A 26218-nucleotide genomic window follows, 5' to 3' on the forward strand; every position below is an offset into this window, starting at 1 on the left:
TGACTAAGAGTTACTTTGCAAATTTTTTCTTTACATATATTTGCCTGCTTGTTTATTTCCTCCCCAATTCACATTTTGATTTAGAAATTGGGTCCTCAGTAACATCTAACAAGTGAACTGAATGGTCATACAGCAGAAGAGATCAACAAAGCCTGTCTTTTATTCCAAATTCTTGGTGTGGCTCCAGTATCACCATAAACAGAACCACAACAGGAATGACAAGACTTGTAACACTTTCAGGTAAACGCTATAAGACCCTGGTCGGAGAAATCACAGGAAAAAGACAACTAATGCGCCTATAAAAACATGTCCTACAGTCCATACCCTAAACTTTGAGGACTGAGGTTAACTAGATAAAGACTGATAAATTAAGCCTGTCCTCTGTAAGGTTTTCTGCAACAGCACCCAAGGAAGCACAGAGGGAGGTAGCCGGCCACTTTCTTCCACCCTTTGGGGAATAGAAAGTCTGATTTTTCAGAGGTGGGAATCTGATAATGCTCACAAATATGAAGGAATGGGGAAGACAAACAAACCTCACTTATGATGACTAAATTCTTGCCAGCAGGATATAACTACCCTCTTTACTATATTTGGGGCTTTTTCTAAAGCCCCCAGAAGGTAATGTCTGGATCAAGTTAGTGCAACACGCACATTCCAGCTCCAAATAAAACTCTTGCTTAATCCTCTTTCGGGTACCTTCATTTTGCCAGCTCCTCCCCTTACTTCAAGGTCAGCTACTTTGGGAAAAAGAGTGTATTCTCAGCTTTTCAGAAATCACCTGGACCTACAGGATTTAGCATCAAAAGGTACTTTTCTCGGTGCCCGGTTATCAAGTGTCTGCCATGCAACTTTCCACATTCTCTCTGCCATCAACAGAAACCTGCACAAAGCTACCTTGTGCTAAAATCTCAAGTTTCTCCTCATTTCCACAAGAGACACCAGCTGCAAGCATTTTCCCATGGTTCCAGCCAAAACTTTTATTCTGCTTACCTGTGTACCCATTTGGGAGCCTATACTCTACTACTGCCCACTGTCATAGTGCAACTATTGTTCTGAGAAATGGTTTCATGCCAACACACCAAGAGACTCCTATGGGGTAGACCCTGTGCTTCAAAGCCAGACAGATAGAGTTTCCTTTCTGATCAACACTTATCTTACGAAAATGGTAATAGAAGTCTTACGATGGCACCCCAAAACTTAACTCAACTTAAATATATAGTTTTCCAATTCCCTGAAGCTTTTATTTGAGATAAGCCAGACCATGTTACAGTTGCAGCACAAAAGCAGATAAATAAACCAAGCTTTCATGCTAGCATTTAAAGGGTCGCCATGTACTTTCAAAATAGCCAAATTTTTTTAAAAGCTGAAGGGTCTCCGAAGCAAGAGCGATTCTCTCAGATGAGTCAGAAATTTACATCCTACCTGGATGTGATTGTATCAGTTTGCTGTCCCCACAGCCTTCCAAGAATTAGCTGCAGGGAAATGTGACGTCACTTTAAATGCACAGTTGATGCCCCTGTGTGCACACCTGACATGCACCTTCTCTTTAGACTTCCCGGTACCATGAAGAACCACCAGCTAGTAGGATCCGAGTTCATCAACAGTTTGCCTCAAAAATACTTGGTGTATTTTACAACTGAAGGTTGTACGTTGAGACACTGCTGTCTTTACAACTGCACTGACTTGTACATGCCCAAAGAAGGACTATGGGGACAAAAAAGTGAAAAAGTCCACTATACTGGTCTAGGTTAATCCCAGGTCCTGCACAATATTCCCTAAACAATCCTTTATTTTGTTGAATGCCCACTACTTGTGAACATTTAGCACACCTCGAGTTCAAAACGTAATGTGGGCTGCGCCAGACATACCACTTGGACTCTAAGTCATCCTACTTCCACAACAACTGAATTATTTATTGGTTGTCAAGATGAAGTAAAATGTATTGTGGTTCCTAGTCAAATTTGTTATAGATCCTTTATTACAGATAAATTATTTAATTTCTCCTGCCACCATTATAAAAACTGACACACATCTGTTATTGTTAAATGTACCTAACAGCCTCATGCAGTTTTTACACCTTGTAGTTTGGTCAAAAGAGGAAAGTGAAATTTGGAGATTTTTAAAACTAAAAAAAAAAAGATCCCTACTTCAAATCTGCCACAAGACATTTCACATTTTAGAGAATTTCACATGAATACTGTTGTCCAGTATTAAAAAACAAACAAACAAACAAAAAACCACAACCAAAACAAAACAATAAGAAACAATGCATAGTAGGTATTAAATCATTTTGGTTTGACTTTTCGTTCTAATTACCGAAGTTAGTGAAGATGTTATTGAGATAAAGCAGATTTAGAATAGCATAGCCATAGCGAGCAGATCCACTACCAAGACAAACTGACAGAGTAAGCTTCCACAGCCTTTATGACAAACAAATTTTGATCTATTAACCTTCACATGCTAAATTTCAGCCAAAGAATTCAGACAACCTGAATACCAAGGGACAGACTACTCCACGCAACAGGACAGATGTTACCGACTAGCCTGCCCAGCTGTCTTTCCTACCACAGGTAATTTCAAAACTCCTAATGTATGGACTCTAATTCATCATGACTTCTTATTTCCAAAAGGTGACCATAAGCATGAAAAAATGTTATATTCCAGTTGAAACGTATATAGTAAGACAAAAAATTCAGGCTGGACAAGGTCTTTGATCTTCTTTATCCAGGGAGGTGAAGACAGAAGGTCTGCAATGCTAGTCAGAAGAGTACTAATAATTACAGCAGTTTATTATCTATTAGCAAGGGAAATAAGTCACTAGGACTGTATCCTGGTAGGATAAATAAAGTTTCCTAGCTAAGGGCAGTTCAGCCCTGCTTCTTTCCTGTTGGGACAGCTAAGGGTGGCACTAGTCTCAAATCTTGTGACTCAACAGCACCCACGCTGCTCTCTCATTTAGGCTGGTGCCAGCTTTAAAGCACACGGTCCAGCAAGGTATGAGAGCAATGGAAGTGAGAAGACCAGAGAAAAGGAAACTGCCCGAAAACAATAAAGAACAAAGAACTGGTATTAAAACAAGGAAAATTCATTAGGTCACTCATAGCATAGGAGACTGAGATTGAAAGCTTTAGAAGGAAACAGTTCAGGCAAGGACAGTAATATTTCCTTGCCTGTATAATTTGCATGTAGGCAGCAAAAGCAGGAAAGGACTGCAGGGAGTTGAAGAGATGATCTTATATTTCAGCCAGCTCCATGGCTTGCTCTGAGACTTGAACACTCTCCTGGCTTGTGCCACTGTGCTCAGTTGTGTTACCAGTCAAGGCATCGCCGTCAAGCTTTTGATAACTGATTACTAGTCACACATTGCTCATTTGCTATGAGTGCCTGGCACCCCAGCGCATGGAGGAGAGCCATAGCTGTGCCTCTATAATGCTACAGAATACTAAGTACACAGCAAAGAATGCAAGGTCTTAGGAGTCCCAAATTAGCATACAGTCTTGAATCTCTTTTCTCTCCACCATGGTCCTGGTGTGATGGCATGAAATAACATTCATGTTTGCAAAGAACTTTTGGGCAAAGATACTTTAGTGATGAGCACTACAGAAGTCTGAGAAAGTAATTCTGTCCTCAGGATTTGGTTTGAATAGCACATAATAAACATGGCATAGGACTGCATGTTGAACAGTAAGGAGAAAGTGAAACACTGAATAGCTGTTCATTACGAGCTGCGCTATTCATTCTGTGCACTAAAGAGATACTCAGAAGAAACACAGTAGTGACCACGTATTTAATATGCATGCCCATGAAGGAGAATTGAGCTTGCAGAGGCAACACTATTGTATTATTTTAGCAGGCCTGACCCTGCAAATTTCATCACGTCCTCCAAGACTGAAGACAGAAACTTACATATGTAATTATTCAGATAACTCTTATTTCATTTGTATTTAGCAGTCTTCAGTGAGATTAAATTCTAAGATGCTGGGTACTAGACGAATAAAATAAAAACTTATCTATTTCCCCAGAGAAAATACAGCACACCTCTTGGTAATTTAACGTTTTAAGTTTGCACATGCAGTTCACAAATGCTGCAAGCACAGGACAGGGGGTGAAGTGCCAAAAGCGTGCATGGTCAGATAAAGTATATGCTCAAATGAAAAACAGTAAAAAATAAAAAAAATTAAGAAGTCCAATGGAAGAAGTTTTGTTATGTTGTCCTGAAGTCACATAGCTTGGCTGGGCTTTAGAGGAGGCTAAAACTCCAGCAGTAGCCCAGAGACATACTTTATATACAGGAAACTATCATTTGCATTAGTATTCACTTGCTTTCTTACAAGCTGTGCTGCTCATGAGGGCATGAAGCTGGATTTTCTGGTGCTGTATATGAGAAAGCTCTATTGGTGTAGAAAGTTGAGTATTCTCAGAGGAATACCCTGAGCTTTCCTCAGCTTTCTGCAATATTATACCATCTGGTCTGTATGGTATTAGAAGCCATCATAGTCATAATAGATTAAAAAAAAATCATCAACGTACTTTAAAAATGCAAACAATTTCTTTTCCCATTTGGCTTAAGGAATTCACTTCTGTTATCCTAACTTAAAGCCACAACAAAAGCAAGCAAACTAAGGCCAAGTTACTCTTAGCATGTTAAATTTCTAAGGCAAAATTGTAAGTCTCCTGTAAAAATTTAAGCATATAATCTTATGGTAACAAGAACCACCAGGAAACCAGAAGTCACTCTATCCAGTTACAAAACTTACCCTAAAATCAGAATGCTAGAAACCAAAGCTAGTGAACGTCTGGACTCAGTAAGGAAATAAGAAGCCACACCAATAATTGAAACATCAAAATGCAGTCTTTCAAGACACACATTTATGAAACCTCCCAATCAGGGACTAAATAATTAAAGAGGTCATCTTGAGCTAGAACCTTGACTCAGCCTGGACCACTGCCAAGGGCTGGCAAACTCCAGGCAATACTGGCAACAGAAGTATTACATAGGAATCTCTATAAGCTACTTTATAAATATGAAAATGGAAGTCAGCCGGTGGGCTTTTGGACACTGATGGGCTTTGGGTTTGTTGGGCAGGGCTGGCAGTTTTTACTTTAACTGCAAAAAACAAAGGCCCAGAAAGCCAAGTTACACTCTCATTTCCAACAAGCTTAGCTGAGTCATCTGCTTGGCTTGCAATGTCACTCTAAACCAATCCTTGGGATAGCTAAGTACAAGACAGCAAAAACAGAAGGCATGGACTTTTCGTTCTTTGGTCTTTGAGAGAAAGCTGGACATGTAAATTGAGTCTCTCATTAAAGAAAATAAGTCAGTTTCTCAGTACATACAGAGTAAATCTTTCTGCTGATGAAATTTAAGAAAGCAAGTCAGTTTTTTTAGTCTTCAACTTCAAGAATATGAATCTTTCAATTACAGACATAACAGCAGGAATATTTTTTAATAGGATGTAATATTATTCTCTCATTCTAGAGACAGAATTCTGTTGTGTCAGATCATACTCAAAAACACATATCTGCATTTCCAGATATTTTCCAAATATAAAATGGGCTTGTATCTGAAATCAATAATGTCTTAAACCTGTCAGTTAAGTCTAAAAATACAATACACATCCGCTGAATAGAGTATTGGAAATTTATCTCCTGTTGAAAAGGACATCAGTTCTTTCGCCCTTCTATTCATGGCTTCATTCTTTCTAATAATGAAAACCACCTTTGTTTTCCTCTTTTCACACCCATGGTTAGCCCACAAGAGAACTGCTCACCAGAAGCATATCAAATTCACTGAGTGCACTCTGGCAGGAGGATAAATCAGAAAAAACCTGATGAGTCTAGGGAAAGGGTATGGGTATGATAAAAATTAAGGGCTTATCACAATTCTTTCTAGATTGCACAGAACATTATAGACATAATGTGTGAATAGGTGTCACTAGAGCTGAAGTCAGATGCAAATCATGAAAGACCAATACATATGCTTAATATTCTCTTCATCATGCAGGAGCCAGTGAGAAACACATTAGAAAAGAAACAGATGTGGTGAGAGTATGCACCCCAGTTAGAGTTCTTCTTTTACCTACTTATCAGCGGCAAAACAACCTGCATAATGAAACAAAGCGTTTCCAACCAGCCTGCACCAGCACCTGGACAAGCTAAGCTACAGATCCAAAATAAAACTGACTCCTGATTTTAATTACAGGAGGAACACTCCCACATTAGCTTAAAACTGGAGCTACCGAACTAAGACACAAGTTACTTCCAGGTGACTGCCAAGCAGCAGAGAAGCAAGAGGAATGGCCACTCAAGCACCAAGCGTCCTCAAAACACAAAGTACTCTCCTCTAGCTACACCCAGCCCAGATGCGATGACAAGAGCTGCTGTTGCCACCTCCACAAGAGAAAAGGATGCCAGGTTGGAGGAACACCATTTGCACCATCAGCACTGGCAGAAGGCATTAGCACCAGCGTCGTGATCATCAGTGTCATCAACACCAGTGCCATCACCACCACCAATACAAGACCTCTCTTCCCAAGACCATGCTACCCATGTGACCAAACCTGAGAACTACAATAATCATCTTCAGGGCATGAACAATAAAAGCACATGCTGAGAGAGACCTTCTTGTTGCTTACAGACTTTACTGAGTGTTCAGGGGACAGTTCTACACAGAGCCTCAACTGCACATGTGGTGTCAGTGGTGCCCCAAGAACAAGCAAAGCTGAACAAAGTCTTGCTTTTAAGGTTATGGCTTGAAAAATATCGTGGAGGAGGGGAAGAGGTAGAAAAAGGAGGGTGTTTATGGTAAGTCTTTACTCTTTGCTTATGGAGCAATTAAACTGGAACTCCAAATATGAAGGATAAAGGGCAAATTTAAAAATGTAAGCACTATAGAATTACTGGTTTAATGAGTCTGCCAAATAATGGCACACTTCCGACAAAGAGTTCTGGCTGCAGAAAGCCCTTAATCCTGATGAATAGCTGATTGGGAATAATGTCAGCAAAACAGCTGTCAGGATGAAATGCTGTTCAAGTTGACTAGAGGAACAACTGCCTAGAGCTGGAAAGCAATACGTTCAGCCCAATCTCAAAGCAAAGTGCAGGAGCCGACACCACAGTTTAACTAACATCTGCCACCACCACCACCTTCTATCTTAAAAACAGGAGTATGAATGACAAAGAAGCAACAAAGAAGTAACTCTTCAGAAACACAACAGCGTAACTCTGGAATGAATTTGAGATTTATCCAAGTCTCTTCTAAAGAGAAGATGAGGCAAATCAGTACCTATCTGTACTCAATGCTTCTCATTTTCCACTAAGGTGGAAAGGGATATTAAGTGCTGATGCAGAGTAACTATTAAGAAGAGAGACAACTTCACAGAAACCATGTACCAGAGGAGGTCTGTTAGGCTTTCCTGGGCAGCTTACTGAAGGCAGAATTGCTATCCTATATTTCCAGCAGAAAGAGCTGCCTCTCCCCTGCATCATGATCCTGACTCCAACCAGGATTCCACAGAAAAATACAAGGATTTTACAGTGGATTAGAAATGCCTGATCTAGCTTATATCCTCCGAAGCGCCTATCTGTTACAGTTTGCATTCTCTTGATGCTCTTTGTCCAGACTCTGCTCCTGCTCATCTCTTCCCTTCTCTCAACTAAATTTCTTGGACTTTTTTTCTCTGCATCATATTTGGACTGGCTTGTCCAAATGGTTAAGACATGGCAAGATCACTCATCAGTAGCTCAAGGCATAGCAGTTGCTCTGAGCCAAGACCTCACCTACTTGGTTAAGCTCCAACCTACAGCACAGTAAATAAGAGATACTGCATTTCTTACCTAAGAAATAAATATACTCTGATTCCCATGATGGTGCTTGAACTGGCAATGCAGCTTTGTCAGTCCTTCAAAATAGCATTAAAAAGCAGGGCCCATTCAGAAACCCAGGAACAAGTTTGGAAGAAAAACCTTGAAGCTATATGCACCAGAGGATATGAAGGTACATGGAGCATGGATGACCAACTACACACGAATTATTCAAGAGAGCTTTCAATAGCCATTCCCCTACGTAAGGATATTTAAAGCACTTAGGATGCAGACAGCTGGCAGTATACATGTGACAGATGCATCAAGTGCCTTTTGCCACCCATACTGCTCCGCATTAACAGATGGGTTACTGGGCAGTCATTTACCGACACCAAAATGCCCCAACCTTGCCCACACAAACAGCAAGCTAAATGGCCCAGAACCCTCTAGTCAATCAAGAGTCAGATTTGAAATCAGATGGGTTGTTGATGAGCAAGAAAGAGGCATCCTGATTTAGTAGCAAGAATGAAGTTGCAGCTCTCCTAGTTGTATTAGTCCAAATAATCTGCCACTGCACTGGGACTGAAACAGCTATAGTTACCACACTCCAGAAATTCCCAAATGTGCTTCTTCCCTCCAGGAGCCTCATTAGACTTCTGGCAGGAAGAAATCACAGCTCTGAGGAGCAGAAAAAGTTCACAGGCCAACAAATACTGCTTGGAGCTCAATTGTTTTTAAGACACTTCCATGGCAATCCATAAACGCAACTGGTTGTGGAGGCATTGTCAGACGGCAGCTCCTTTTGTCTCATGCCATTTCCTAAGGAAATCTGCCATGCTACACCTCTGGACAACACAGGACACAACTGTACACACTTGGAGTGACCTTTTACCCTTGACAGAAGCATTCTGCATTATAGAAGAGCCATTTTTCTAACTTGCTTTTTGTTGAAGAAATGAAATTGTCTCCTCAAAGTAAACACAGGGTACCAGCAAGAGTTTTGATATGTGTAGGCATCTCAACTTTGTTGACTCTATCACATTTGCCTCACCAACCACTTACACCTTGCACATAGTTGTAGTTTTAAGCCTAAAGCACTCTTCCTCCCAACCAGACACAAAAATAGGAGTTTATGTTTTGCTCTCTCCATATGTTTTGGTGTATGACATAACTACCTTCTCCCTCTCAGTCCTGAAAAAAAACTCACCAAACCTCAACCTGGTTGAGGTTGCATGCATTGGAAGTGTTCACTGCCCATAGTTAACACTGACAGCCCCTTCTTCCCCAGCACTTTTTCCACCAGCACGTATTTCCTGGGAGTACTGGAGCCCAGATCAAGCTGCAGGAACCCATCACTTTGATGCTTCATATTGGAGCTCCCCATCCTGTACAAAGGCTGCCACCGCTGCTACTTCTGGAAGTCAGCTCGTCCTCCTGGCCACGTAGCCCTGTACCCACAGTGACGGGATACTCCTTTTTCCCTACACAGAGATCCCACTTATGCTCTTTCCTTCTCTTAGGAGACACCAAGAGACAGGAAAAAAAGCAGAAAACAAAAGCTTTCAACACAGTTTGAGATTGCACCACTTCCAAGAAGTCTGCTCTGGCTTTGATCTATTGATTCCAAAGCCCTTCATGTGGGAAGCTGAAATGCCAGTTTTCTCCACACAATTCTAAAATGAAAAAGAAAACCCAGTATGGCACTGGAGAATTAGGCACTGCACTAAAAAACTAACAAATATTGAGGGGGGCAGAAAAACCACAAATACCAGATCTGCTTATGTGCACTCAAGAGTCTTGGTTGAAATCCGAAAATAAAAAGTAAAGAATTAAAACTATTATTCAGCAGTGCTACATCAGAGACACTAGCAAACTACAATGAACGGAAATTAATGGATAAGAACCCAAAAGCACTGGTAGACAAGTTTTCTATTAAATCTTACTGGAATGTCACCTCAGAGCTGCCCCTGTGAATTTTCATTAAGTTATCCCACAGCTATCTAAAACAGCTTTGCTTACTTTCTCCCCTGAAGCTACTCCCAAGAAGCAAAATGAGGGAATGGAATGAAGTAGCAAAGCATTCATTACTGAGATGCATTTTTATATGAAAGTATGGATCTTTTTGTTTAGGTTACTCTGAGAAGACTCTAGCACTGACTGCGGTGCATCCTTCTTATGCGAGGCCGGAATAAACCCAGCTTGAAGTTTGCCTTTGAAGAGCACCCATAGCAAGTGAACCTCTGCAAATCTAACTGGGGGCTGCTTCCCAGGAGAAAATAATCATCGAAAGATAAGTGAGGGAGGTGAAATTACTTCGCAGCTTTATTTTTAACACCCTGCTCCCTTTACACTTATCTCCTCACAGGGAGTATCTGAACCCTCAGCTGTGCTGTGCCAATCTAAGAGGCTCTGGATGCCAGGAACCACAACGCAAGGGCTTCCACCGCCGTGTTCAGAAGTGGCCCTGTGCCTGGGCCATCCTGAGAGAAGGGTGCAGCATCGCCTACAGCCCGTCCTACCCAAAGGCAGAAGCCCCCACCACGGCAGAAATCACCCATCAGCCCAGCACCCTCGGCGCTGCAGCGACACAGGCAGAGCGGCACTGGTCTGAGGGAAGGAGAAAATAAGGCCCCAGCAAGACTGAAGATCTGCCTGTTCATAATTAAAATGTTGAGAGGGTGCTTTTGCTTCTCTTTAGAAGAGGCAAGCTGTTTCTAATAAAAGATCATTTGAGTCGCTTGAACTTTGTTGATTTATGAGTTTTTTCATGTTATTCCAAAACTTAAGGCCCCCTTGTCGAAACAAAAATTGGTTTTGGGAGGGGTAGGATGTTAGGCTAAGCTTTTATATAATTTCTTTCAACTCAGGCAAGAGTCACCTTTATGACTGACTGATTCTGACACCTCCTCTTTCTTGCCAGCATAATTTTTTTCTGGAAAACAGTTTATTTTCTTGGCTATCTTTAACTGATCCGAACACTGGCAGAAGACAGACACTGCAAACGCATGCTCCCAAATCATGACTTTCCGCTTTCTAAACCACAACTTGAAAAAACAACTCATCAGAAACAGGAAAATGATAAACAGAAAAAGCACTTAGATAGTTAGTTTCATTTTTTTTCTGTTTAGACTACATATTTGCAGTTATGCTTCTGGATTGAAAGAAAATTTCCAGAGTTGTTTTCGTTGCAACCATGTAAGTGAGTTAGCCCACTGAAATGAATCACAACAGTCACACAGAAACAAAGCCAAGGGATTCAGCGCTTAACAGCCTAGCACACTGGGCACTTCTGGTCTGACAGGGACGAGACAGTCACTTCTGCCTCTCCTCATTCCTCCCTCCGCTTCCCCAAACCCAGTCAGAAAATGCTCACTGCCAAATAGCAGACTTCAGCTAACACACCATTGTTGGCGTGCAAGCAGTTAATAATACTGAAAAGAAGGAATTAAACACACACACATACACACACACACAAAAAAACCAAACCAAAACAAAAAAACCCCACAAACAAACAAACAAAACACACACACACAAAAAACAAAAAACACCAAAACAGGTGGAGGGAGAAGACTTCAATGCTTTTCCTCAGACATTGAAGCTTCCTTTCTCTGACAGCATAATGAAGAAAAATCTCTTATTTAAGAATTTTCTAGGTTTGTAAAGCAGACATTTGGATGAAGGATTTTCAGAGCTCTTTTGGGGGCAACTAGAAGGGAGTGTGCAATACTCAGGTATAAAACATCCACCACTGATATTCAAGACATTAAGTCATTATCAGTTCCATAATTCACAAGAATACTTACAGGTAATTGAAGACTAAAGTGATAGTTTGGGATTTGGGGGTTACATTTGTTTTAAGATATTGTAACAAGACCTCTAAACTCCACCAGAGCCACAATCTTCTGCTGTGATACAACAGCATAAAGTAACCCTGTGCCTTTCATGGACAGCAGTGCTTGCAAAGCACCACAAAGAGATTTTAACCTCAGTCCTCTGTCCCCTGTCCCCATGCAACCATTCTCCCACTGGAAATCAGTTATTTATGAGCATCAGCCTCTGCTTATGCAAAAGTAGGACTTTGCTTCTCAAGTCAGAGCAAAGGTTACAACTATTTGTGCCAGTCTGCGGCCTGCTCCTCAAGTACAAATTCGTCTGAGTTTCTTGGCCTTCTGGTTTTAGTGGAAAGGTTACTTGGAGCTTTTTTCTGCCACTCTGGAAATGGAAAGTTCCAATACTGGAAGACACACCTTTCTTCATTTTCAGTTCACAACTCCTCCTTCCAAGAGTCCAGTCCTGTGTAAGGGACCTCACATGATGCAGCATGGGCTGCATCAGTGCTATCAGCCATTATCAATACCGTATATTAAAGCCCTTGACCTGAACTTTTGCTGAATTTATCAGAACTAAAATAAATCTGGAGAATTCTTTTGTATTAATCTTTTCAAAGATTTAAGCTCCTCACTGTTGTTGAGAAAAACCTGAATCACAGTAATGTATGATCTGAGGAGCAGAAGGTGGATATCAGCCTAATTTATCTTTTAAAGGATACTGTGCGTCCACTTTCTCTACAGCTTGTTGCTAACCGGAGGGCTGGTATTCTTCTGAAGCCCATGGAAAGGTCAGAGGGAGGTAGGGAGATTTTAGAGATTGAAATAGCACAGGGAAAAGACATCAAAGAATTTTTTCTTTCATGCTGTTTCTGAAGATCACTGTGAGATCACATAGTGCAAAAATCCCTGTCTTATTTCCAGCACGAACCAGGATCATAGAGGAAACTCTGTGAAAGAGAGATTAATGAAGAGCATTTCCCTCTTACCTTACTTATTCAGGCATACAAAGTAGAATTAAAAAAATGACTCTCCTGTCTCCAGCATGCTGCTCCTTAGCCTGTGAAATGCTCTGTGAATCGCTGACAATGATGCCACAGCCAAGAAGCCGCAGCAGCATTATTTTTCAAAATCTTAGCTTGTCAAAGTTGATTTCAAAATCAAGCTGTCTTTAATACTAGGCATGAGACCTCAAAATAGGTTTTGTCTTCAAATGGGCAACTGAAGCAGATTTTCTCCTTTCTTTCACCAACCAAGAAGTCACTAATTTTAACATCAGGTGCAAGTCCTATTATTAACTCTATTGTTAAGTTAGCCAATCTGCTAAGTTAAGGATTACTAGCAATAATAATTATATATACAGGCATACATTTTAAAAAAATAGTTAACAGTAGCACATTATACTAGAACTGAGCAGAGTGACTATCAAGGTAGAGGGTTTTTATAATCAACTAACACCACAAACAAAAAACTTTTTAAGTATTTAGCATCTAAATTCTCAAGAATTAAGCCTGTACATCTTCTCAAGATCTGAAAAGCAAAGGAAATAATTTCAAGTCCTTATTGGTCAACTATAGCAGTGCACAATGAATTAAATAACAAAAAAAGAATCTCACCAAGCCAAGGAAATCAGTCATGTTTACAGTTTTCTAAAATAAAATAGGTTTATCAAAAATATTTAGATTGGAAGCCAAACACACTTTACACTGCCTTGAAGAGTTTCTGCAAAGGAAACTCAGTAGTGTATCCTGGAAATGCCTGCTCTTGGATAGAGAAGGATCTTGTTCATGTAAACAGGCTCTTAACCACTACAATAACATAAGCAACCAATAAAATAGCATTAAAAATAAAATTAAGTGATGTCCACTCACCCATTGTCAAGAATGGGTACACAGAATAATTCAGGTTGGTAGGGACCTTGGAGAGCCCAACCTCCTGCTCCATGCAAGGGAAGATCTCAGGTCTGACCAGGCTTTTTCCAACTTTGCCCAGTCAGGCGTGAAAACTTCCAGGGATGGTGGTCTCCCAGCCTCTCTGGGCAACCCACACCAATGCACTAATGACAAGCATCTCATTTTCCTGCCACATACCTCTGTGAAGTGCCTGGCTCTGTCTTCTCAGAAACCTGTCCACAGATACTGGGGGGCTGCTGCTACATCCCCACAAAGCCACCTCTCCCAAAGAAGCCAAGCTCCATCACCCTCTCTCTCAGGGCAAGTCCTCTGGCCCCAACCAGCATGGGGACGCTCTGCTCAGCCCCCTCCAGCTTACCGATGTCCTTCCCGCACTTTGGGCCCCAAAACTGGACGCAGAATTTCAGGCGTGACCTAGCAAGTGCCAGGCAGAAACAAACAACCACTTCTGTCAATCTACTGGGCTCCATAACAACCACAAAGGGCTAACCCTTCCTGCTGCCAGGACATGGCAGACTCGTGTTGAGCCTGTTGTCCCCCAGACCCTTTCCAGCTTAGCTGCTGCCCCAGCAGTCACTCCCCACCCTGTCCCAGGTATAGGGAGTACATTTATTCTGTTTAAAAATAAACGGCAGTAACAGGCAGGGGGCTATTTTCATTTTAAGTTGGGGTGTGTTATAGTTCTTTACATTCTTACAAGGCTGTCTGGAAAACATGCACTGCAGCCCTTTCACTTGAGACAGCAATTAACATAGCTGGGAGAAGTTTCAGCTATCAATTTTGATGTTATGTTGTTTGGTGCCATAGTAGCTGTTGTTAGTCATTGTGATCTAAGGGACTGAGTGGGTCAAGGAAGACAGTACTGTCTTCTTTAAATGATATATGGGAAGGAGAAAGAGGGAAAGCTTAGATCTGTATGGTCTGAATGCCAAAATGTTCATACCTTCCCACTATGCAGTTGCCCTTTTTAAAATTACACTTTCACCCCTATAAATCTTGCTTTTCTGTAACGTTGTTCCAAAACTGTTCTTGTTGGGATGTTTGCAGAGAACCAACGCACAGAAGTAGTCATCCATGGATGAAAAGCTTCCAGACTGGTAGATTGCCCAAAATAAAGATAAGGCAGTTTCTACAACTGTGGTGAAACAACACTTCCTACATTGGCCAATATATTTTAGGAGCTAGAAAACAATTCTGTTGTATCAAGCTGCTATTTACCCTCCCTATTTACTTGGGAAAGATTTCACCTTCCATTCTAGAGGACCAATACTTGCCCTAAAACAAAAGAAAGGAAAAAAAAAAAAAGAAAAAAGTAGTTAACTCTAGCAGAACAAGTGCAATGACGTTACATAGCTGTGTTAACCAATCTTCACCACCAGTTGCATAATGTCATTCCAGACTCTGGTGTTTAAGGGCAGATCTTTTACCTATTTTAAAATTGTAGTATTGAAAGGAGAAATTAATTCCATTTTAAGACAATTAACAGCTCAGTCCTGCATTTATCCCTTTATCAATAGTATTGTTGTTCTGACTACTCTCACTCCCATGCCAAGAGCTACTTGTAGCATGGCTTAAACAGATCTCACAAGGGAATTGGGTCCATGTATACAGGACAGGAGGTCAGCTGCCAGGCAACTGAGAGAGGAAAAATTTCTAGAAGGTGGTAATCTGACAGGGTCAGAGAGTTTGGGTGGGTTCTTCTATCCCCTTTAAATCAATTTAGTTGTCATTCCACTGAATGACTAACTCAGCCAGAATGAAGAGCATCCCATCTGCCCTGTCTGCAGTCCCTAAACACTGCCCAGGAGGAGATGTAGAGATAGTAATGAAGGACTCCTCTCCAAGTCCAGTCATTACAGTAAAGTCATTCTGTATTCTTGTCCATTCAGGACCAGAAGTCAGCCACATACCTTTTGACTCTTCACAGTTGCCTTATAGACACTGTGGGAATGATTCATCTGGCCTAACTTCAGCTTGTCCATAAATCAGGCATAGGTTTCTTCTAGTCTGAGAATACACTTGTTCACTTTCATAAATTCATTCCCAATACATTACGTAAAGCATATAGGTAAGACGCTCTTCCAGCAGAAGAAACAAAGGAAAAAAAAAAAGAAAGGGTAAACACTGAGAAATTTGAACTGCAGGCACTTCTTGGAGACTGATTCAACAGCTTCCCTACAATATTTGATTAATAAAACCATGTAGTATTAAAGCTTAGTGCATCATTCTACACTTAAATGGTTGTATTCAAATACTTTTATAAGGCAGTCAGACCAACTTCCCTGGAACTGCTTGCTGAAGAAAATATTTGTTGGATTTGATCCATTCCTATCCAAATAACAGCAAGACTGCAGTGGCACCCAAAGCTCCCAGTCTGGCTATGGGTAGCACCATTCTAGGAACTGTATCAGCTTGGAACTAGACTTTCTATTCAAGGATCTTAAAGTCAGCTTCACAGCAAAGGGAGAGTAGATGTCTACACATATTTGGAAATAGAAACACTCCTGTGGGACACAGGTTGCTTGTATACTCAGCAAATTAGTTAGCTTACCCAATACTTTCCATCAAAATAGCTTTATCTCTGATGTCATACCACATTTTGAAGGTCATATAAACAAATTTATATATTCTTCAAGTTCCAGGCTCCTATAGCAGATATTCCAATGTAGTCCTTTCACCAATCAGAAAAGACTTTGTCAGTGAACTATATCCACCTCCTTCAAAGTTATGTTTTTGCTGTGGGAGCTGTAAGCCTCAGGTCTCTCGCACTTCATCCACACAAAAGAGAGTCACCCTAAAGAAACCTTGTTTCCAGACTCCTGACACAAGACAGTCACATAAAGTTTATTTGCCTGAGTCACTTCCCTGGTTTTATGCCCCTCATGCTCTTTCAGAGGGACAGTGGTGCAGAAGTGGTGTGTCTGTTCTGCTGTAGGATGTGGCACATTCAGAAGCTCTGAGGAATACACCAGGCCTCGCTGCTTCTCCTAGAAGCGGCGCCACTCTTACCAACTTAAAACTGCCACCTTCAATACATAAATTTAACACAGGTGTTTTGTTAGAAGGAAAAAAGAAAATAACCCCTACATACCCAACAAATCCATCTGGCTGGCAAATTTCTCCTTAACAAAAGAATTCTCAAGGGGAATATATATATATATAGTAGAAAAGTAGTAGACTTATTAGAAGTGTATGGGTTTTAGCCTATGCACATCTAGAAGGAATGGCAAAGTCAAGCACTGGCAATAGGGGACAGAAAAACATGACTTGTTTATTATTACCGTACAACTATAAAGGAAGCATTCTTATGAGCTGGCAAAGTTTCTAAAGAATACAAGTCTATGGAAAAGCCATCCCTAATTGAACCAAGTCCCAACAATGAGCAGAAGGCATATTAATGAGACAAGGCTAGGAGGTGCGATGAGGAGATAACAATACCCTTAGGAGCTACACTGGTATTAAATGTGACTTTATTACTATATCACTCTCTTATGAATCTTTACAGCAAGAATAACTGTGTTTATACAGATGTTCTTTCAACCATCAGTTACTCTAGTTTAAACACACATACAGGGAACCTTGACATTTCAAAATTACAGGCCATTAGATTAAATTAGATTTGTTATTTTGCTGTAGGAACCCACTAGGCTTTACAAGGCTGATATATTCTTTCAGTGAAACTGAGAAGCATTAATTGAAATGAGATATCCCACCTTTAATAATGCAGATTGATATAGCTCTCTCACAGGGTTTTTCATTTGATGCCTTTATTTTAATTCCTCTGAGTGTTACTAATATGGTTCCTTTTATCATTAAGAGGGCATTCTTCACTTAAGTAGCACACACCAAGCTAAACTAAAATAATAGGACTGGTTTACTGTTACACAGAGGGATGCACAGTTGATAGTTATGCAAAATTAAATACGCCCGCAAGGCTGAACTCCAGTTTCCTACCACAAGTGACTCATGATCAAAGCAGAAAGTCCACAGAATTCCAAAATCCCACTTTCTGCAACAGACAGATGTCACCCAATCTACGACCACTCAAAATACTCTCTTACAAAACACAAACTGTTAAATATATAAGCAGTCTTCACAGTCAGTGTCAGAGCTCTGGCCCTTCTCCCCACTCGGGGGACACCTTAGTGCTACTCATTCAGAGACAAGAGGATCATTATGAGGATCCACCCAAACTTCAGTGCAACTTGGACTCCCCTATCCTGCAGTGTTCAGAGTAAAGTAATGCTGGCAAAGGAAAAAGACGACTTCTGGCACCCAGGAGATCTGCTCTGGTGAAAGGTCACAGACCCAAGGAATAAAGGCAAGACCCCCAAGACATCTCGACCAGAGGAAGGGAAGTTCATCAATCCTTGCAGATCTGGATATTCAACACTTCATGTCTCGGCTCCCCAGCTGTAAAAAGAGGTCAGCCCCCCTTTCTAGCCCCACCAGAGGAGAAATGCACTGCAGACCACAGGGTGGATTTCTGTCAGCGCTACACAGTGGTGGCAGTGCTCACATGAGGATTTAAACCAGATGAGAATCCAACTAGCAAGTCACACAACTTAATCATTACAAATAAAAATACACAGCAAGCTCAGAGTTTTCAATCTGTCCATTTCTGCTTTGCTTTCCTTGCATGGCACTATTTTACAGTCTAAGACGGGTTTTAAGCCGTCTCACACTGCTCACGAGCCTGTTGTCTCCATACGAGGGAGGTCCACCAACCCTGTTTGCAACCATAATGGTTTCTTTTATTTTTGTTTGAGAGACAACATTTTAAATGGTCAGAAGCGAGCTGGAAGACACATCACACTGGATATTTGCTGATGTCTCTAGGCAAAAGAACAAATTGGTAAAAGACAATTACAGAGACAGCTGAAGCAGATGGGTCTAGTAGCCAGACACAGCATGACCCCCATTTCTGGTTTTCACCCAAACCAACAGAGTTTGACACACTGAATGTTGGTACCAATAACATTCCTCGATTTTAAAATTTTATTTCTTTTTAAGATTGATATTGCTTTTCAATAACTTCAGACCAATGTGTCAAATTCCACATAATTCACTCAGTCCAAATTATCCAGATTTAGAATGGTGAATGCTGAGCAGACTTTTGGAAGAGATAATAACCCTCATCCTCCAGAGCTTAAGCCAAGCTGGGCTTAAAAGGAAATACAACATGTTAGGCAAATAAAGCCACATTTGCTTCACTGTCAGCTTCCTCCTTCTTTCTCTTAGTAGGAGCATCCACTCTGGGCATCCCTGGAAAGGCAGATGCTTCCCTCTTGCACCACAGCCATGGCGATGCTGCAGGCTCAGGACATGCTCCCTCAGGCAAAAGGACATTGGCAATAGTAACAGTGTCATGACACACACATTACAGCTTTGTTATCCATGCATCAAGGAGATTTTAAATGCGAAGGAGGAAACACAAGAAATTCTAGACAGCTTCTTTCGTGCACATGGACCTCTCGGCCCCACGTGGAGGGCACAAGGAATGCTCTGCTCACCAGGCCCTGGGTCACACAAGAACAGGCGCCAGACCTCCTGTCACGGTGAACTGCGGAATAAACGGCCCAAGAGGGAAGTTTCCACCTGACCCACAAGTTTCTGCTCCTATACAGGAAGACCTACAGTCTTTTAATTATTATCACGCCTGGAGTGATTGCTGGCAGCTTCGTTACCGGCAGAGAATTGCTTCGCCATTGAGTTCTTGGCTTCATTAGCAGTCAGCAGAACTCAGAGTCACAAGGTATTTTATGTACCATACATATGACAGAATCATGTGCCTCTCTCTTGGTCCTCTACCAGAAAGAATGCTATATAGAAACCACCATATTCATCTTCCCAAGACAACCAGTGTTTATAGCACTTTACTTTTCCTCTTCCAAGCTGCATACTCACCTTCCCTTGGCACAAAAGCCCTTCTTTTCACGTTCCTCATTGTTCTTCTGCCTCTGGTTCTACACCAGCCAGCTTACTGTGTCAGTGCCAATTCCCTGAAGTCTGACACAGCATTACCTTTCCGCCTGATATTGGAGTGAACCATTACAGTCTGAAATTCCCAGGACTTCAGTGACTGTTAAAGTCACAATAATTTTAGCAGGAGTTTGCCTAACCACTGTCAGAAAACAGAATCCACTGAGGCTTACTAAAAGCTGCAGATTAAATTCAAAGCGTGCAGCCGAAGGGAGCTGTTACCCTGGTATCAGGGTTTATACCACCTTCACTCATGTTCTGTACCGGCAATCAGACGAAGAGCTATTTAAAGTGTCTCTATTGTTACATGCCAAAATATTTAACTATTAAATTTCACCCGCCACCTGCCCATCTTTGCGTTTTATGGCACGAGCAAGCAGATCTATTTTTCTACCCTTCCTGAAGAGCGAGACTGAATGTCTCTCCTGGGCTCGGCTGAGCGATGGGAGAAGGGGCTGCGGGGCTGCCAGGGAGCTCTCCCGCGGGACACCGCTGCCCCAGACCCCTCTGCGCGTCCCCCCCCTCCCCGGCCCCGCAGCACTGCTGACCCGCCCCGCTTCTCCGCGCACTGCGGAGCGTTACCTGCGCGGTCGCGGCCACCCTCCGCGGGCGAGCGGAGCCGGCAGGGCGCAGGGCCGGAGGTTTCCGCGGCAGGGCGGGGGGCCCTCGCCGCCCCCGGGATGCCGTGGCTGGGAGCCCCGCCTGGGGAACGCGTCCGCGCCGGCTCCGCGCACCTGCGCGGCTCCTGTTTACAGCCGCCCCGTTCATCCCATCCCCGGGGGCGGGGAGGGGAAATGCGATTAAGAGATTAAGTTTGGAAGAGATGCGCGGAGGGGGAAGGGGTTTGGGGAGGGGGGGGTCCATCCAAAGACGCGCACACTGCGCGGGTGCTGAGCAGCGGCTCGGCGGGCCACGGCCGCTTTCACCGCAGCGAGTAAAGCGGAGGGTGACGGGACGGAGCTCGGCGTGGAATAAAATACCCACAGCCCCTGCGACGATTTGGGGAAGGATATCGGGTCGCCCTGATGGGGGTCAGGCGCCCGCATCCCTGCCATCCCGCGGTCTTACCTCGATCCACTTCTGAGCCTCGGTGAAGGCGAGCTCAGGCTGGGGGGGCTCGGGGGGAGGCTGAACCTCTCCCAGCTCCAGCCCGGGACTGGCCATCGGCAGGGCCCCGGCGCGCCGCGGCTGCGGCGGGGGAGCAGTCAGGCAGCGAGCCGGCAGCCCGGGGTGAGCCGCGGCCGCAGCGGGGGGACGCCGGAGGCCGCTGCCTGCCTCTGCCTGCCTCTGCCTGCCTCGCAGCCGCCGGGGCGGGGGCCGGGGGCGGCGGCGCTCTGCAGCCCGGCTGCGGTAGCCTCTCTCCGCCGGTGCCCCGTCCGCCCGCCCGCCCTGCCGGCTCGGTCCTCCCTCGCCTGCCGCCCCGCCCGCCCCGCCGGCGGAGCGGAGCAGCGCTGCGCCGAGCTGCCAGCTAAAAATAAAGCAGACGGGCGAAGCCGCTTTGCCTTCAGCCCATGCAAATGCCCGCGTTGTCGCCTCCCCGCCGCGAGCATCGCATCGCAGGCGGCGCTGCGACCGGGGAGGGGGAGCGGCGGGATGATGGCAAGGTCCCCCCCGGTTTGGGGGCAGCCGATCCCCCCACCCCGCAGCTCCCGGAGGGCATCGAACCGCCCGGTACGGGGCGAGCTGCTGTTTGTGGCTCTTGCGTTAAACACCTTAACGTTAATTAATGTTATTGCACGAAGCACCTGAGGAGACTCCAGCCCCCCGCGGCGGGAAAAGGCTTTGCCCCCCGCCCGGACCCTCACCCCCCTGCCCCAGGAGCGGAGCACAGGCAGGTGCCTCTGACACCTCTGGAGGCATCTCCTCTTGCTAAGGGGTGAGCGTGGCCTTGCAAAAAGATGTGAGGGTCAGCACAGTACCCGACAGCATTTCTCTTCTTTCAAAAGCAAAGCAGGCATCAAGGTGGGCTTAAAAAACACTGTGAACAAATACTCCTTTTTTTTCTCTTTATGTAAGGGAGGAAAACGAACTCTGTCATACAGAGACTGGAATGCCTAACTGGCATCATGTGAGTAGACCTAGGTTGAACAGATGCTCTTGAGCCAAAAGTTAAGTATAGAAGTTTCTAGAAATAGGGAGGAAAAGTTTTTCATCAGGCCTTTTTAAAGCCAGTTCCTGAAAATCTTCACTTGTAAGTGCTGGAAAGATGAGCCAAAGTTACTTAGTTGTATTTGTTCAAGCATAGAAAGATATTTTTGTGTAGGAAATGCAGGTATGCGAACAACAGCCCCTACTAATAAGTGAAGTTTTTGAGAGGGGATCATACAGGCCATGTTTTCAACTTGTCACAGTTGTCAGCAACTTTTGACGAGAAGCAAACTGTAGAATCTACTTTCCGACATTCCCTTATTTTAGACATGAATTAGCCTCAATTCAAAACTTAGGATATTGAATCTTGTTTGTTGTTACAAATTAGTCAAAGCGAAAATATTCTAACTCTTCAAATATATTTATATCACGTAAACTCACATACTTAACTCTGTTTCCATTCTGAGATTTTGTCTTTATTGTTCTCTAGCTTTTGTTTTGTCCTTTGTTTATTGTTTGAAATTTGCTGGAATAACAAAGGGCCTAAAACCAGGAAATGAGTTTATAGAGATTTTTCCGAGAACTGCAACTAGATTAAAACTAGATGAATTGTAATCTAATCTCAAACATTTAAAGAGAAATAATAAGTGTTTTGAAATACTTATACTAACACAATTTTTTTTTCTGGTTCTTTTAATATTTAAATAACACCAGGCATCAATCAGATTTATTCTCTCAGGGCAGTGGAAGACTAACAATTTAAAATAATTATCCTACCTCTTTTTTATTATCATGCAATATCAAACGTGTGATTTTGCTGTCTGGTAATCTCAAAATCACCTCTCAGAGAACTAGAAGAACTGGAATGGGCTGAGGTAAGCACCGTACCACACAGAGCATCTGTTCAAGACAGAGACGACCACCACCACATACCTTGTCTTAAACTGAGAGGTGGGCATCTGTTTCTCATTTATACACTCAGTTTTCACGTACCACTAAAGACGATGTGCTTTTTCACACGCTCTCATACACACACATTCAACCATACATATCTTTTAAAACTGATTAAACCCACAAAAAGATATGTGGATATAGAGATAGAGCAGTCCTTTAAGAGCCCGGTCTTGTATTTAGGAGTGTAAAAGACACCCTGAATGGCAGCAGGAATCTGGCCACTTCTTTCCTAATCCTAATCCTGAACCTTCCTCCCATTTGGTCAAGTAGGAGGCAGCATCACTGCTTCCCTGTTCCCATGGAAACACACTTCTAGCATCAGCCCAGCTTGCTTTTTTTTTTTTTTTTTTTTAAACCACCATCTGCCTAGAAGGTTGCAGGGCTTGCTTTAAGCCCCTTGAACACCAGTCATGGGTTTTTCAACTGTTTTCCTTTCCCTGTTACAGCTGCCTTGGCAACTGGTACAGGAAACAAAATATGAAAATGAGCACCTTACAAACTTTAGCAAGGTTTTCCTGAGGTCACTCCACTGCTCCTCACCAGAAACATTACCAGAAACACAGTGATGGAATTTGTAACAGCAACAAAATAGGATAATTTTTCTTGTAGCTCTCTGCAAAACTCCCATCTTGTAAAACGAGTACCTTAGTTTAGCTTCACTGGTTTTCTTTGCAGTAAAACTCAAGGTAGCATCACAGTAGCCCTTATCACCTGCAACAAACTTGCATCTGTGCTTATTAGACAGGGGAAAACCTATGGTGGAGCAGACTTCTTTTTCCAGGTGCATTCACCCTTTCCAAAAGCAGACCATGCCTGTGTGCAAGTAGAGTAATTGTGGGAAAATGTGTATTATGGTGGTTATAGGACAAGGTAGAAGCAGAGGAAGAGAGTGTTGTCTAGTTATGAGGGATATCTGCTGCTGTGCACAGGAGGGGGAATAGAAGCTTTTAGGAAGACAGTTTTAGAGTGAGAGCTCAGCTTATATTATATTAACCGGTTTGGTGTTCTACCTGATTTAGTTTTCTCAGTTGGGAAGAGCAACTCTCCTGTTCCTTTTTGTCTTCAACATAACATCTCAAATCTTTAAGCCTCTTGAACAGCAGAAGCAGGGGTTTAATAAGGTCTAATTGGTCTCATGGCAGGCCTGATCTTATCCCCCGGCAGCAATGAACAGCTTGCATGGAGGAAGCTGCACCCTGAAGAGCTTGTGCCGCTATAATGTGTCCTCCTGAAAGAATAGCTCTGGTGTTGAAGATAAAGCTCTCTGCATAACTACTCCTAGATGGCATCTTTGTGCTCTCACTTGCCTTCTGGTTGTATTAGCACAGCAATAAACCTTTTTCTTCAAAGCAGATCTAGCACAACGTGCTTCCAGTAACATGAGCACACTCCATTTAGAAAAAATTACTTTTACCAGAAAAAAATTGCACAAAGAACAAATGGGTGAAACACCCAAGGATCCTCTACTTCTGTTGTGTTATACCTGGCTTAATAATCTTTGTCAGCCTTTCTAAATGCGCTTTAAACCAGCAAGGCCCCTGGGCTGGTTAAGAAGGGAAGTTGTCCTGCTGGCACTAGGGTTTTTCTGCCGCCTTATCTCCTCCACAATCTGTCAGTCCTGACCGATGTTTTTGGAGCAGAACTTCTTTTTACCCCAGACCAAAAAGGTCATAGTGGGGGCTGTTGCACAATCCTAGGTCAGATTTCAGAAAACTGAGAGCTGAGCCCCAAGTGGACTGCTCTGGCTGCAGATCTTGTTGTTCGCTCAGGAACTTTTATACATTCCTTTGGTTTGCTTGTCCTTTTTGTCCCTTTAACAAACCACTGAATGTCACACAGAGAACTTGAGAATGTATGGTATTTATTTTTAAAGTTCTGCTTGGAATGCCTGTGTTCTCTAGAGTATATAATGGGGGTAGGTACACCCAGCACAGCTCAGAATAACCTCCAGATTATTTCAGAGCTGCTCAGAGAGGCAGCCCCTGAGCTGTCACAGGACTCACACCATCCCAAAGAGCAACGTGGCTGCCTGGTGATGGAGCGGGAGTTGGACAGCCCTGGCATAAAGCATCCTTGATATCAATCCTTCTCAACGGATATTAAGCTGGCTGGAGAGTATGTAGAGATTTTTTTTTACTGACTACCAAAGGCAGGTTGTGCGCTTTCATAGCTTGCCATGTGTGAAGGAGTGAGCTGAGAGATGGACTGAGTGAGCAGACAAGAGGAACTTGTACAGCAGCCTCTGCCAAGGCAGAGGAGGGTGGTGGAAGAGATCTTCACCAGAAATTTAGCGTTTTCTTCGTTGATAAAACTACATTCAAATACAGTCCAAGTCTCCATGACACGCAGACTGTTTTTGAGAGCAGGTTGGTAAAGATATCCACTCAGAAGCAAGAGACAGAAAAACCCTAGTTTTGGAAAATGACCCAAAGGAAGACTGTTCCCATTCAAGAGGTTTTTTAATTTATTTTTTTTAAATTTACAAGATAAAAGAAAAGTAACACCAGAGCTGTAGTTATTTTTAATTGTCGTGAAAATCAATCAATCTGTGATCGTGAGAGTATGTTGGGTTTTTTCAACCATTCAGACCAATGTTGTGACTTCACATTTTATTTAATCAGGGCATCTGCTGGGGTGCATTTGCAGTGTTCAGCATTTGGCTGACAGCACCTGTTTGTTTATCCCTGCCATGCTGTCTTCTATCACAGTCACTTTCTCTCTGCTACCGCTCATTCAGCAACATATTGTCAGGCTTGGCATCGATGTTCTGTGTCGTTGTGGGAATTACAGGAGTGGTTGAACCATCCGAGTTTGCTCTTTCCTTGGAGAAAAGCAGTATTATCCCTTCTCTACCCTGCCCTGGGAGAGTGTGAAGTACTTTTGTGGAGCAGTTTTTTCTCTATTTTGGAATTTTATATGGACTTTTGAAACTTAATAGATCCAATTTTCACCTGCTAGCTGAGCACCACTTGATGTTTTCCTGGTTTTCCGTCTTTGCATTTAATTAATTTTTTAGATTTCAAAACATGTTGACTATTCAGGATCTGATATACTAGTATGCGTGTTGCTATTTAGCTAGCTATAAGCCTAATGAATCAGAGTGCAGACAGTTCAAAATGAGAGATCATGTGCATAACTGCCTGTAAATATTCAATGCCATTTACAAAGCATAATTTTGGGGGTCTTCACCATCCTCTCTGTTCCCTATGTAACAAATCCCTGATCCGTATCTCTGTGTTTCAAGTGCTGCTGTGTTTTTAGGTGTGGGTTTTTCCCTGTCTGGCCCTCCTTTGTGGCTTTGACACTTGATTCTGCTTCTCCTGGAGGCCTCCAGGCCGATGGCTCTGCTGATTGCACACAATCTGGCTCCGCTTCTCCTTTCATCTGCAGCCATGGTCAATTCTCCCACTCGCCCAAACAACCGCTTCCTTCCTTCTCTATATTGTTCTCATCAAGACCTGCCTTTCCTCTAGTATAGGAAATTCCTATATCCAGCCTCCTCTTTAATGAGCATTCTTTTTTTTTTCTCCAGCAACCTGTTTTTCCTCATCCCAGCCTGCCATAGTCTCCCATCTATCAGTCCTGCAACTTCTCCCGACCCCGTTCTCTGTCTCTCCAGTTCCAGGTTACTTCTCCCTTCCTCTTGTTCAC

The 26218-nt window shown here is 43.0% G+C and overlaps 1 protein-coding gene across 6 annotated transcripts in view; it reads right to left on the minus strand.

The window, feature by feature from the left end:
* LIMCH1 (LIM and calponin homology domains 1) overlaps positions 1-21008 on the minus strand; it is a 179849-nt gene extending 158841 nt beyond the window's left edge. For all 6 annotated transcript variants that reach the window (XM_065634935.1, XM_065634933.1, XM_065634938.1 and 3 more), the window contains exon 1: positions 20594-21008. In XM_065634935.1, the coding sequence (XP_065491007.1) occupies positions 20594-20689 (96 nt within the window). In that variant the 5' untranslated portion in view covers positions 20690-21008. The remainder of the gene's footprint in view (positions 1-20593) is intronic.
* Between the last annotated feature and the right edge of the window lie 5210 nt (positions 21009-26218).

This window comes from Caloenas nicobarica, chromosome 4 (genome assembly GCF_036013445.1).
Source record: "Caloenas nicobarica isolate bCalNic1 chromosome 4, bCalNic1.hap1, whole genome shotgun sequence".
NCBI lineage: Eukaryota > Metazoa > Chordata > Aves > Columbiformes > Columbidae > Caloenas > Caloenas nicobarica.